Consider the following 15,048-nt stretch of genomic DNA (forward strand, 5'->3'; position numbering starts at 1 on the left):
CTCTCTTCTCTCTCTTCTCTCCCTCTCTCTCTCTCGTAGTGATGGCAGCTGGATTCGAGCTCCGAGCCTTGCAGTTAGTCCAATAACCTTTTATGTCACCACGGCTCCTCATTAAACTTCTATATGTGTGTGAAAAAGTGAGACAGGGAGGGGAGTGGGCGTGAGTGGAAAGAGGATACAGGAGAACGTTCTTTTTTTTTCTGGACAGGTTTTAGATTGTTTACCTTTGAAAATGAAAATCACTGGAATAATGAACTCTTGGTGTTTGGGAACTTGGTATCACGTCGGTGTGTATTCACTCAAATTACTATCAAAAGCCCACTGTCTGAGTCGAGTCCGCCTCATCGCGACCCCGAAGGTCAGAGGAGAATGGCCCCATGAGGCTTTTAAAACTCATCTCCTCCCCCTCATTTTAGTGAATTGCATATTTTTATTTGAGAGTTTATAAATCCTGTTTTTCATTCATTTATATTTTACTTTATAACATTGTGATTACAACTTCAATCATATATACTTTGTTTTATAGCATAATGATAGTTTCATTGGATCATTCATATGCATCTTATAACATTAATTACCACGTATTAATAGAATTAATTCTTTGGAATGTCTAATCATCTTGGAGAAGGTCCAGCCAGACCACGTTTTGGAGGCAAGAATGATGAAGCTTTGCCTCACATACTTTGGACGTATTCCCAGGAGGGGAACATGATGCTGGGAAGGGTGGAGGGTCGGCAAAGGAGAGGAAGACCCTCGACCAGGTGGGTGGTGGCTGCCGTGATAGGCTGGAGTGTGTCAGGAGGTGTGAGGATGGCGCAGGATAGAACAGGATTCAGCTGGTTCACAAGGGTCGCTATGAGTTGTATTCAATTTGCACCTAACGACAACAATCAACTCATTGCATATTGCCTTTCCCTTCATCCAATTTATTAATTTTTTGCTTGGTTTTATTTTCTTTACATGAAGACTTACAAATCATACCGATTTTTCATATGTACATAGGCTTTTTTGTGTTATAGCATCAGTTACCCTTGATTAATAGAACCAATTTACTGCAATGCCTAATAACCACTTAAGGCCATTATCTTTACAAAAGCAAATGCCTCAGTTTTCTCATGAGAAGCATTTGGTGGGTTCAAACCACTGACCTTTTGATTAGCAGTCCCCAGCTTAGTCCACTACTCCACCAGGCTCCTGCAGTGAACACCTCAGCTCCTTGCTATGGGGTCAGAACCAACAATGCTGACCGTCCGGCTTCCGGGTGCAGTCGTTACTGGCCATCCACTTGCTGAGGGTTCTCTGAGGGATCTGCCTAAGCTGGCTGTGCTCCAGCCACCCTGTCTGGTGACCTGCCCTGTCTTTAATAAAGCAGCTCAGAACTGTCTTCCCTAGAAGTCTTCTGCGGCTCCCTATTGTCCTGGGACACGGTCCCAGCTCCTTGCCTGGACTTTCCCCAAGCTCCCTGCAGCTGCTCCTTCTGGCCTTTTGTCCCTGCTCAAAGGTCACCAGGCCTCAGCTCAGATCTCCCCCTTCCTTCCTCCCTGAACAGCTGCCCCTTTTCTGTTGCAGCTGTCTGGGCAAGGGGGCTGGGCCGTGGCCCCTGTCCCCTCCTAGGCCTGGCTGGCCTCAGCACTTTGGAGGAGAGATTCTAGGCTGCCCGTCCCTCCTGGGGAAGGACCAGGCCCTCAGAGCAGCCCTGATGGGTGATGTGGGCAGGTGGGCCCAGGGGAGGAGCTGAGGACTTTGGTTGTGGCATCCGGGGAGAAAATCCACTCGGTGAGTCTGTGGAGCAGAGTGAACATACCCTGCCCTGTTTCCTGGCTGTGATTTCCATGAGGAGAGAGGCCTGGTACCTCTGTGGGTAAGAGCTTGATCAGAGGTTTGAATCCACCAGGTGCTGTGGAGTAGAGATGGGGTCGTCTGTTCTCACAAGCAGCACTCTGGCTGCACTATTTCCAGCATAGATTGGTTGGTCCTTTCGTTACTCCATCCAGTCCTCTTCTCCAACATCACTGAAGCCACCAGCAGCTCCTCGATGCTGAGGTCACAGGGCCTGACTTGAGCATCTCCAGGCAGCTTTCCTCCTGAGCCCATCTTCCCACCCCTAGTCTCCTCCTGGGTGACACCCCCTCCCCCTTCCCCTTCACCCACCCCACCCTCGTCCCCTCCTGGGTGATGCCCGGTCCCCCACTGTGTTTGTGATTTTATGAGGCCATCACCAGAGTGACTTCCGCCTTCGCTTCCTGCCTGGAGACTATTTGCCACCTCATTGAGGTTTGCACCTGCTGCCCCATTGTCCCTGTCTGTCCCCGGCTGGGCTGTCCCAGACAGGTCTCCCTGGGGGTGGGGGGAATCCCATAGCCCCTCACTGCTTCCCACCCTAGCAGTGTGCAGTCACCTTTCTGTCCCTGAGAGAGGTGGCATTTGTATTCATGGGGTCACAGCAGCCTCTATTGATCTGGTCATTAAGTAAGTTGAGGATTTCAAGTGGAAGATGAGATCCCCAATGCGTCACCCAGCCCAGCGCCGACACTAGGGGCATGAGGGGGTGCAGACCCAATGGGGGAGCTGTCTGAAGTCTGTAATCTTGGGCATTGTCTCTGAAGAAGACACAGCTGTGGGATGAGTGAGGTCCAGCACCCCGGAGAAAGGGCCCACAGAGCTGGGCACGCTCCCCTCTGCCTGCTGTATCCTCACGAGGCTCAGACCTGAGGACCCATTGACCCCTCATGCAGGGAAAAGTGTCCCAGGCAGAGGGGACCAGGTGACCAGAAGCCAGGGAAAGGTGGAGAGGAGGCTTGTTGGCCCTAATTGGAGAGTCTTGGGGGAGGGGGCCCTGACCCGTGGGCTCTGGTCCCGGTAAGACCAAGCTTCCTTTTTTATCTTGCTGTCCGGCCGTGGCCCCGAGCCCAGGCCTCTGCCACAGGACAGAGGCTGCCTGCCTGGAGTCCCTGAACCCTAGTCTGCCAGGAATGGTCCCTGGGGCTGGCTTGGGGGCCACCCTCCCCCACCCTCCCTCCCAGGGCCTGTTTGGGGACGTTTGTCCTGGCACTAGGCCACTGGCAGCTCATTTGCATAACAAATGAGACGCCCTGGGCTGTTTGGCAGCCCTTCCAGCGGTGACTTGAGGACACAGGCCAGGACTGGTTGCTATGCATGCCCCCCCTCCCCGCCTCCCCACTCTCCACTCCCCAGCCGCCTCAGTGTCCTCTCTGGGAAGGATGTCCTGGTCCTGGCCTGGGCAGTTCAAACCACCAGCCACAGAGGCAACCACTGACCGCAAGTAAGCCACCCTCTCCTCTCATCTCCCAGAAGCCCATTTCACAGACAAGGAAGCTGAGGCCCAGCTACTACAGTCAGAGCTGGAACTGGAGCCCAGGCCGTTCTGACTGTAGACACTGGTGACCACAGGCCATCTCCCGCATGCAGTGGGCGCTCAATGGTGCATGAGCCTGAGTAACGGCCATCTCAACTGAGCCCTCTCCCATGGGTGGCTGTGGGGGCAGCTGCACGTCTCTCCAGACCAGGGTCCTGCTTGACGCCTGGCATGCAGCTGGTGCTCAATTAGTGTCTCTGGAGGAAGTAACAACATAAATCAATACACCTGTGCTGGGTGCTGGGCGCCTCCTCTACCGGCTCCTCCCAGGGCAGGGATGGGGTGTCCCTGCTGCTGACTGAGTGGGGCCTGGGCCAAGTGGGGGTGCTGGCTAAGTTGTGAGGTTCAGCAGGACCCAGGCCCACAAACCTGAACCACCTCGACTGACAGGGATGGCCTTTGAGGAGGGGTCTCCTGGGATGCCTGGGCCAGTATGTCACGCTGGCTGCTTCCCATCCTGACTGTTCACTGCCCACCTGAGGTGGGCCCCCCGCCTCTCCCTCCCACCTGTCTGTCTCCCGAGGAGCTGAGCACAGCTGCCAGCTGCTTTGTTTGTCTGGGGTTTCGCCTGTCTGCTCTCGAGAGGAAGACACAGAGCGACATGGAACAAGAGGGGAGAGAGACTGACTCAGAGGCGAAGACACAAACAGAAACAGAGGTGGGGACACAGAGATGAGAGAGAAGAGAGTGATATATAGTGAGAGAAAGAGAGGGAGAGGAAGGGAGAGACAGACAGAAAGAGAAAGAGGTGGAGAGAGTGAGAAAGAGGGTTCCCAGAGTGAGGGGGAGAGATGTGGAGACAGAAAGGGGACAGGAGAGAGAGAGAGAGCGCGCGCCATGAAGGTAGAAAAAGGGGGAGATGGGGACCCAACTGAAGAATCTCTTCTGGGACGAGATTGTGGTGTGCACACCTGGGAGTGTGCTAAACACCCCCTGACCTGTAAATGAAATCTCATTCTTAAAATGAGTGTCCCTGGTGAGCCCTGGTGGCCTAGTGGCAATAAGCTGCACTGCAATCCCAGAAGTATGCTGTTCGAATCCACCAGATGCTCTGCTGGAGAAGGAGGGGCAATCTCCTCCTGTACCAGTCAGATCTGATTTGATGGTATACACACAAAAAATTAAAATAAAATAAAATAAAAATGAGTGTTCCCTGCGCCTGCCTGGGGCCTGGGACTGAACTTACCCTCTGGTTAGACTTGTGGCCAAACACCAGGGAGGTCTAATGTGAACAGAAACACCAGCGAGGCCTCCTCTCCTTAGAACGGTCAGCCTGCAAGCCAGAAAAGGCAGCGCCTGCCCAGGAATGAAGCCTAGGAGTCAGAAAGGAAGAGGGATTCCTCCCAAAAGGATGAAGGGAAACTGGAAACGAAGGGGGTAAGAGGGGATGCTGTTACGGTGTGGGGTCACAGTCAATGTAGATAATAAAAATGCACATGAATTTTTGAATGGAAAACCAGCTTGCTCTGTGAACTTTCACCGGCATCACAACGGAAAGGTACAAGATGAGTGGACATCGGCTGAGTCCAAGTGGAGGAGGGTCTGTGTCATTTCTGGCCTCGCTGGAGCTCAGCTCTTTGTGGTTCATTCGGAACCAACTCGGAGGTGACCCTCCAGCGAGTTTCCACGTCCGTGAATCCCTTACAGAGAGATGCCCGTCTTCCTGCCTCAAAGCTGCTGACGGACCCAAACGGCCAGAAAGATGCAGCCTTTGAGTTAACGGCTCATCTCCCCACCAGAGCTCCACATTTTTCGACAGTGTACCTCAAATCCCTGGATGGTACAAGGGTAATATGATTGGCTGCTAACGGAAAGACTGCTTCATCGAGCACCTTGGAGAGAAGGCCTGGTAATCACTTACTTGGTGATCAGCCGTCGCAGTGCCTGTGGCATGCAGTGACACTCTCCCTCCCACACGGGGTCGAATGGAGTCAGAATCCATGGTGCACATGCTGGGCTCCAGGCTCCAGGCCCTACTGTGCGTGTCCAGCCCTGAGCCGGGCACACAGTAGGTGCTTAGTAAACGCTGTGGCTTCAGGTCCCTCGACACTTGCTCAGGGAATGGAGATGCAAGAACCCAAGTTTCTGATCCAGCTGTTTGCAGAGATTTTGTTTTTAAAGCTCTGAAACCCACTTTTTTTCAAATTGAAAGATAAAGAGGTTTGGAGAATATGAAATCACCTCCCACTGTTTTACCTGGAACTAAAATTCCCCAGGAGGAAGCTTTCCCATGACTTGAATGGCAGGATTTCCCCCTTCTTGTTGTAGGTTTTGTTTTTAGCCATAACTTTAACCATATAGGCGAATTCTTCCCCAACACTCCCCCGACACCCAGCGGGTGTGAGAGGCTGCTCTTTCTGTCTGGGATTATAATTTTGTAAATATGTTGGACATTTGTCATTGCTGTCATCTTCACACACAGAGGACAGTGGCATTAGAAGCCCGCCTTTGTTCAGTCACCACATTTACCTCCCTGACGTTTTGGTGCTTCTTGCAGAAGCCGAGCCCTCTGATGTCTTGACATTTATCATGATTAGTTATTGTACCTCTGATGTCGACGTGGTTTTAATCCTGACGCTGCACACTCTCTGTTTCTGCTTGTGGTCTTGCCGGATGTGCTTTTTTGAAAGTTGAGACGCTTGGAGCCCTGTCAATGCACTGGTTAAAGCACTATGTCTGGTAGCCAAAAGGTCCATGGTTCAAATCCACCAGCCGCTCTGTAGAGACAGATGAGACGGTCTGCTTCCATAGAGATGACCGCTTCGGGAACCCTGCGGGACTGCTGCCCTGTGTCCTGAGGGTGACTGTGTTGGAATGGACTGGTTGGCGGGGGCGGGCACTTTGCGGTGTTGAAGGAAGTACTTGGTGCCTCATTCAACAGCACATGGACGTCCACTCTGGTGGTAGTGGATGTGGTCTCCTCTGGCCTTCTGTGGACCTATGCTCTTGTGCCATCTTCAAATGGCATCGTGGAGGAACCGCAGTGGGGGACTGCTGGAGCATAGGATGAGGTGGGACTAAGCCCACCTGCTGGGCACCTTGCCGTGGCCCCCAGGCACCACCTCTGCTCTGATCCTGGCAGGAAGACTGCAGGGCAGATTCATTCAGGGCGTTACCCAGAAGGGCCTGGATTGACTTAAAGCTCTGCTGTCCCCATCCTGACGCTGTCAGTCACTTCTGATCAAGGGCCCCCTTGTCCATGACAGTGAACGTTGTTGAGCCCGTGTGTGCCCGGAACGGGCCTCATCGCGTCCTCACACCACCTTGGGCAGATGCACTTACCATCAACACATTCTGCAGATGGGGACACAAGGCCCTGGGAGCCGGGCTGTGGACCTGCACGCAGCGCCTTGTCAGAGAGCTGAATATGGTCCATCCACTCCCTTTCAAATCGCAGGCCAGGCAAGCCAGGGCTCGGGCAGGGGACTGACCACCCCGTGGCCAGGGGCCAGGCCACCTGCTTGGTCCCTTCGCGTTCCCCTGTGACCCTGCCTGAAGACCCGGGGCCTGAATTCACCTCACTGCATTTCCGCTTCCTGGAGGACTAGTGTCTTAATCGGGGTGAAGCAAACCCCAGGGCTTTAATCAGGCAGCCACTTCCTCCCCCTCACATGCAGCCGTCTATATTTAGACTCTGGTGGTGGGGCCTCTCAGGGCGTCACCTTCTGAGCTGGTGTCACCTTCTGAGCTGGGGTGTGGCAGGGTCTGTGCCGTTTCCGGCCAGGAAGGAAGTTTATGTTTCCTAAGAACCCTGAGGGCAGAGGGTCTGCGGGCACAGGATGACTCAGGGATGCCCAGAGGCCTTGGGCAAAACTGTGGTCCCCCACCTGCCCCTCCTCCACAGCCCCTGTGTGGACGCTGGGACCCCCCCCTCCCTTCATGTGCTCATTTACTGAGTCTACGTTTGTGGGCCCTCCATAAACACAGCCCTGGTGGCACAGTGGATAAACAGCCGTCTGCTAACAAAAAGGTCAGCGGTTTGAACCTGTCAGCTGCTCTGAGGGAAAATACCTGGCAGCCCGCTCTGTAGAGACAATGGCCTTGGGAACCCTGGGGGCAGTTCTGCACTGTCCTAACGGGTCACTGGGAGCAGAATCGACCCTGGCTTTGACTTTCCTTCTCCCGACACTGACGCTTCCCCAGGCTCACCTGTCACAAAGGTGACCCAGTCCTTGTGGTCCTCCTTTGCCGCCAGCCCTGGGACCTTGGAGTTTGTTGGGTTCCAGCGACTCTGTCCTGGAGTCACCTCAGCCAGCAAGCTCTGAGGATGCTGAGGGCAGACGGGCCGGCTGGGGACTTTCACTGACGTCCCAGCCTTCACACTTCCATTCTGCTCAGAAGCTGCTCCAATGTGGACCTGCCTGCTGGCTCACCTATGGTACTGTCCCTGAGGTGCTAACCGACGATGGAGGATGGGCACCAGGAGGTGACCACGGCCATGTATCGTGAAGGAGACACACAGCTGGGCACATATAGTGTGGGACATATGGGTGTGGGGACATATGGTGTGGGAGGATGTGGGGACATATGGATGTGGGACATATGGGTGTGTGCACAGCTTGGTAGGGAGTGTAAAAAGGTGTGGAGGAAAACTCCTTCATACACTGATTGTGGTGTTGTTGTTGACTGCCTTCAAGTCAAGTACAACTCATAGCGACCCTAAGAACAAAAGGCCTGAAGCCCCTCTACAACTATCAAAGTACATAGAGTTTCTGGAGGCATGTTGTTTAGGAAGTGGATGCCACTCCTGCTTCCAAACCTGTTTTACAACTGGGAGCTCCACCAAACACTGTCCACATTGGGAAGTCATTATGGCATTTGACACCCCAATGGTACATGGTTCAATATCACAGCAAACCCAGATTACCTCAGCACAGCAAACCAACAAAGAGTGATGTACAATGTAGAAGAATGTTCTTCCAAAATATTCAACACTAGTCTCACTTGTTGTTGTTGTTGATTGCCTTGGAGTAGAGCACAACTCATAGTGACCCTACAAACAAAAGGCCTGAAGCCCCTCTACAACTATCGACACTTATCAAAGTTCATAGAGTTTCTGGAGGCTTGTTGTTTAGGAAGTGGATGCCACTCCTGCTTCCAAACCTGTCAGAGAATGTTATTGGTAGAGTCGCCTGCGATGCATAGCGACCCTATGTACAGCCTCTCTGAACCCTTCCCTGTCCTGAGCCAGTCTCACTAATTCTTACACACCGACCCCCATCGCCCCAGTTATCGTATCAATCCATCTCATCCGGGGTCTTCCTCTCCTGCGCTGTCTGTCCACCCTTCTGAGCATGATGTCCTTCTCCAAGGACCGATCTCTCCTGGCCACATGCCCAAAGTAAATGAGGAGGAGCTACAGTGATTAAAAGAGAGAAATAATTGTCAAACCCAGTGCAGGCAGACATGGTGAGAAATACACACATCCAGTTTGCAGTCAGCAGACACAGATTTACACTCTGAAATCAGCACAGTAAAAAAACTTTCTGGAGAGGGTGAAGAAGGCTGCCTCTTAGAGGCAAGGAAGCTCCGTCTGACATACTTTGGGCACGTGGCCAGGAGGGACCAGTCTTTGCAGAAGGACCTCGTGCTTGGAAGGGTGGAGGGACAGCACAGGAGGGGAAACCCCTGATGAGATGGATTGATACAGTAACTGGGGTAATAGGAGTAGATGTATCAGAGACAAGATTGCCTCAGCATAGTGCAGAGTTCAGAGCGATTGTTCACAGGGTCACTGTGAGTCGTGGTTGACTTGATGGCACATAACAACCACAACAAGCCCTCTGAAGCAGCATTTCAGCTTTAGGTTGTTGGGTTCTGTCTGGGGAAGCCCTTCCAATGGGTCTCCAGAGGCAGCAAGTCGCACAGGAGGAGACTGCCCCTCCTTCTCCCACAGAGCAGCTGTGGTTTCAGACCAAGTGGCTTTGGGTTGGCAGCACAGCTCTTTACCACGAGGTCACCAGAGCCCCTGAAATACCCGTGGAAATCTTCCTCAGGAGACAAACGCTGGTGGTGGCACTACTTAAAATAGTGGGGTGGGTGGCCCCCTGCAGCCAGGGCACTGTGATCATCTTTAAACCTGAAACCAAATACCCTTGAAGGCTTCTTAAAACCAAGCAGCAAAAAAAAAAAAAAAAGAAGGAAAAAAAAACAACAAAAACCCAAGCAGCAGTTTCCGTTAACTTGTAAGGAATGTCTGCCGGGGGCATGTACTCTCTCACACCTGTTTATATGGGAGCTCTGGTGGTCTAGTGGGTAAGGGACTGCTCTGGAAACACCAAAGACAGGTGGTTCGAGTCCACCAGCTGCTGTGATGGAGAAAATTGAGCAGTCTTGTCCGGTGCCTCCAAATACCCGCTGGAGGGCCAGCGATGGGTCGATTCCATGTAATAACAGCAACCTGATCCCAGATCAAAGTGACAACTGCCACTTGGAAGATTCAACGTGCGTTTACATCGACGGGGAAAGAACAGCTCACAACAGCCAAGTGAGAGCGGTTGTGCAATCCCGAGAACGTGGCCAATGTCACTGGGCGGACACGGAGGAAGCGCCGGACGGGTCCATTCTGCCGCGTGTGTTCTCAACAACACGGTTACCACGGAGCAGAAGAGGGGAGAAGAAGAGGGAGCAATCAATAAAGAGAATGAACGCTTATTCAGATGGGCACAGGGTCTTTCACAACGTGGAGAGGATGGATGATGAGATATTCTGAGTATCGTAATTAATATGACTAAATGTGAATACATGATTGAAAAGGAGACCTCGGAAACTTTCACTCAAGTCACAACTGAAGAATGAATAACTACAGCTTTTACAACAGAGAGGAGCTGAGGGCCAGTCTGGACATCGTTGACGGTGCTCTGTCATGGCAAGATGCTGGACACGGCCTCACGCCTCCTCCCTGCATGGGTTCTGTGTTGGGATGAGGGTCCCATTTCTCAGGTGGGTATGTGGAGGTGAGGGAAGCTCAGCTCTCCCTCCCAGGTCACTCACTGAGGTGCTTGAGAGCTGGGCGAGTGTCTGAGCATGGGCGCTCCCCGCTAGTCCTCTTTATAAAGGCAGTGACCCCACTGCTGCCAAGCTCTCTCCTCATGGCAGCTCCCCGTGTGTGTCAGAGTAGAATGGTGTGTGAGTTTATTCTTTTCTTGTTGTTGCTGTTAAGTGCCCTCGAGTCGTAGATGACTCATAGTGACCCTATGAGTCAAAGACCGGAACAACTGTAAACTCATCGTTTCTCCAAGTTCATGGAGTTTTTGGGAGCCACCTTGGTGATCACACGCGGCAGCTCTGCTCTGTCTGCAGACTTCTCGGTGGCGTTGTATTTACGAACCATCGACAAGCACAGCTTTTTCTTTTGGACGCTGTGACCTTATACAACACACTTTCTTCTGGGCACTGTCCTTAACACAGCCCGGCGCCCAGCAAACTCCTTGGTAAGTCCCTGCTGTTGCGGCATTTCCATTCTACAGATGGGTCGACTGAGGTCCAGAGGTGGAGACGCTCATCCCAGGTCACAGAGCCCTGGTGTGTGTCAAGGACAAGTCTCTCACTGGGATGGGAGTCCTCCCGCCGCCGAGGTTCCCGGGCCTGTTCCCGGGCTCTGTGTCCAGAGGCGGGTTCCCAGCTGAGAGGCCCTGCCCCTCTTTGTTCAGCTGTCTCTGCCCAGGAGCTGGCGCCGGTGCCCTGGTGCTGGCGGGAGGCCATGGCGGCTGCGTGAAGCTGCTGTTTGCTTTCCTCGTTGTCCGTTCCTGATGTGGGCAGAGGTGGGCGTGGGGCCAGGTGTGCAGGTGGGAAGATTAGGTGGGACGGGCACTTGGCTGTTCCCTCCTCTCTGAGCTCTGGAGAGTGCCCGGAGCCCCTGGCCAGGCCACCAGCAGATGAAATGCTGCACAACTGGGGACAGTGGTTTGGTCACTCTCACGGGTGGAGCAGGTGGGACAGCAGGTGGTAGGGGAGGGTCACCCCACTAGATGCCAGAGTAATAGATGAGAAAACAAACTCAGGACAGCACACAGAGTGGACAGCTGATCATGAAGGAGAGTGTGTAGTTTAGACCCCCTGTAACCCCATGACCCTGCTCTCGACCTCTGTCACCAACTCCATCTTCCCATCAATCACTCTGCTCTGGTCACACTGGCCTCCTGGTAGGACATGTCCCCTGCCTCAGGGCCACTGCACAGGCCGAATCTTCCAGCTAGAACACAAGAAGTCCAATCACTGTACCTTATTTCTGTGGCCCCACTGGACCCCCAGCTTAATGAGGATGAGGCCTTGTCCTCTCCTTCCCTGTGGCAGGGAAAACCCCAAACCCAGTGTCATTTATTTATTCAACTGATTCCCAGTGACCTGTAGACAGTGTAGACCCATCCCTGACCCCCAGAGGCCTGTAGATAGTGTAGACCTGTCCCTGACCCCCAGAGGCCTATAGACAGCTCAGACCTGTCCTGACTCCCAGAGGCCTGTAGACAGCTCAGACCTGTCCTGACCCCTAGCGGCCTGTAGATGGTGCAGACCTGCCCACTGGGTTTGAAAGGTGGTCACTCTTAGAGTGAACAGCCACATCTCTGTCCTTTGAAGCAGTTGACAGGTTTGAACCACTGACCTAGGGAGTAGTAGCCAGTTGCTTAGCTACCACATCCCTGGACTCCTCTACTTAAAGTGTCTGTCACTCTCCCTTTTCCCCCAGGACTGACCCCTTGTCCTCTCAGTGGCCCGAGGTCACCTGAACGGAGCTTCAAGGTCACTTGTACAGAAAGCTTGTTCTTGTCAGCCTGTCCTGAAGGCACATCTGTCTGTCTCCTTGGAGATGGGCTGTCTGTGACTGGTTCAGTCTGACTGAGTCTTAGATGGTGGGTGCCCCTGAGCTGAACGGGCTCAGGACCTGGTCGGGGCTTTCCACCTTGAGGCATGGATGAGGTGTCAAAGACGGACCTTCCGTGGAACCTGGCACTGACAGCTCGTCCTGGGGTGACCACTGTCCCCCCTTCCATACCCATTTTCTCATTGAGATCTCAGAAGACTGAGGTCCAGGGGGGTGGGCCCTGTCTGGGCTCAAGTTTGCACCTGCCTCCCTCATTGTCCAGGGCTTACCAGTGTCCCCTCCCCCAAAGCTGGCCGGCTGTGGGGGGGGCCCCCGTCGGGTTCCAGCCAGCTGTCAGAGTTGTCAAACAACATCCCTGCCAGGTTTTTACAAGAATGCAAGCGCCCGCTGCCAAATACCCTCTTAAAACAATACCTCCGGGGCTGTGGGCCCGTTCCAGCTCGCCACCTCACCTCGGCCATATATAGGCAAAAGTCAGGGAATCCCTTACCCACTGGCCTGGGATCCCATGGGGCCCGATCTGGATCCGTCCACGCCTGCTGCCCTCTGGCCGGGAGACAGGTGGGTGGGTGGAGGGCCCATTGGGTAGCAGTAGGGCCGCTGGCCTCTGGGTGTGAACTCAGTTCCCCAGCCGACCTGCACAGCTCTTACCAAATAAGGCTGGACGCATGGCTGGCTGGCCCAGATGCACATCCGTCCTGTGTTGTCTGGCAAGGCCCGAGTCCAAGACCCTAGGGCTGGCTGTGTTGTAGGTCAGGTCCACCCAGTACAGCCCGAGCCCTTGGAATTTCACGCTGTAAAAGGCCCCTCCCACAAACCCAGAGCCCCTGCACCCTCACACTGGCTGAGACTCCGGGGGCCATAAGGCAGATGTTTCCCGCAAAGCCGGAGCCCTTGGACTTTCACACTGGTGGTCCCAGGGGCTGTAAAAGGCTCCTCTCCACTGAGTGCTGGTGGCCTGGTGGCAGTTGCAATGCCTATGTGAAGGCATGCGGTTCAAATCCACCATCTGCCCCACAGCAGAAAGACGGGCAATATTCCCTGGTGCAGTTTACTGCCTTCGAAAATTCTCAGAAGGTCGGCTACGAGTCCCTTCCAGCTTGACAGCACATAACAACAAACAACAGCACTGAGTGTGAGCACTGCACCCAGTGCCCTCGGGAAAACTCATTTACTCCCTGTTTGGAGCCAGAACCAACTCACAGTGGACCGTCCAGGACGTTTGTGGAAGCTGTAAGTCACAGCGATGGAGACTGCCCATCTCTCTCCTGCTAAGCCGGCTGCTGGTGGGGTCAAACTTCAAGAGAGGTGTCCCTTTGAGCTGGCAGCACACTTCCTACAGACTTGAACCCCAGAGCTCTTTATGCCCCTAGGGGGAAAATCCATGTGGCGTCTTCAGAATGCTCAGTTTGGAAACTGGAAGGGAAATAGGATGGAGAAAGATTCCTGAGACTCTCCAGCAGCCTCAGGAGCCCCACACCAGCCCCTAGAACACCTTCTACACACGCAGGTGCACACACCATGGCTTGGGGCAGGTGTCCCTTAGTCTTTAAAGTGACGTCGTTGCTCCTTAGCACTGTTATGGAGGTCCTTGATTATGGTTTCTTAGATCTGACACCAATCACACAAGGAACAACAGAAACAGATAAACTAGACTTTATTAGAATGAAAAAATTTTATGCATCAAAGGGCATTATGAAGAAAAACAACTCATAGAATGAGAGAAGATATTTGCAAATCATATATCTGGTAAGGGTCTAGAATATATAAAGAGCTCTCACAACTCAATGATGAAAAGAGAAAAAATAGCCCTATTGAAAACTGGGCAAAGGACTGAAATAGACATTTTTCCAAAGGAGGTGTTAAAATGGTCAATTGTATGGCTGTTATTAGGCACAGTCAAGTCAGCTATGGTCAACTGTGACTCCTAATGACCCCGTAAACAAGAGATTGGAGTCTTGCCTTCTCCAGCACCCTTCTCACCGTTCCTGTTAAGCTTGGACCCTGTGGTGGTCTTTGTCCATCTGTCTTGTGGAGGGTCTTCCTTTCTTTCCACGACTTTTCCCAGCTTGATGTCCCTCCTGACAACATGGCCCAATTATGTGAGATCAGATTTCACCACCCTTTCGCTTACAGAGCTCTCTAGTTGTACTTCCTCCAAGACAGATGTGTTTGTTCTTCTAGCAGTCCATGATATACTCAACAGTAGCCACCAACACCACAGTTCAAAGGAAACAATTCTTCTTTATTCTTTGTCCAACTTTCAGAGGCATAGGAAGCAACTGAAAGGAGCATCGTTGGGCCAAGGCCAGGTGCACCTTAGTCTTTAAACTGATGCCATTGTTTGTAGCATGTTGGTGAGGTCTTTGACAGTACATTTGCCCACGTCAACACATCTTTTGATTTCTTGACTGCTGCTACTACAGTTATTGATTGTGGATCTGAGTAAAATTAAATAATTGACAACTTCAATGGGTTCATTAGTGGAATTTTAATCAAAATCACAATTAGATACCTCTTCAGCTCCACTTGATAGCTATTCAAGGATGTAGAGAATTGGGATCCTTGCCCATTGCTGGTGGTAAGATCAAATGGTGCTATCTCTGTAGAAAGCAGTTTAGAGATTTCTCTGTAATTGAAACACAGGATTATAATCTGACCCAGCACTCCACTTGTGGGTATATACCCCAAAGAAAGCAAGTGTTCAAACAAAAACACAGATATGAATGTGCATAGCAGAACTACCCACACTAGTCACAAGATGGAAAGAACTCCGATGTCCACTGATTAATGACGGACTCTGACCCAACCCTAAGAGAAGGACGTCCTGGTGCATGTTACGATGTGGGCG

At 52.6% G+C, this 15,048-nt stretch overlaps 1 protein-coding gene across 1 annotated transcript in view; it reads right to left on the reverse strand.

Annotated features, from left to right (window-relative positions):
* The window catches only part of CTCFL (CCCTC-binding factor (zinc finger protein)-like), a 92,007-nt gene that overhangs the window by 4,929 nt on the left and 72,030 nt on the right, over positions 1 to 15,048 (reverse strand). The window contains exon 15 of the mRNA XM_006896915.1: positions 10,927 to 11,124. Within this exon, the coding sequence (XP_006896977.1) occupies positions 10,927 to 11,124 (198 nt within the window). The remainder of the gene's footprint in view (positions 1 to 10,926; positions 11,125 to 15,048) is intronic.

Source organism: Elephantulus edwardii, unplaced genomic scaffold, assembly GCF_000299155.1.
Source record: "Elephantulus edwardii isolate Elephantulus edwardi_28Jun2011 unplaced genomic scaffold, EleEdw1.0 scaffold00193, whole genome shotgun sequence".
Taxonomy (NCBI): Eukaryota; Metazoa; Chordata; class Mammalia; order Macroscelidea; family Macroscelididae; genus Elephantulus; species Elephantulus edwardii.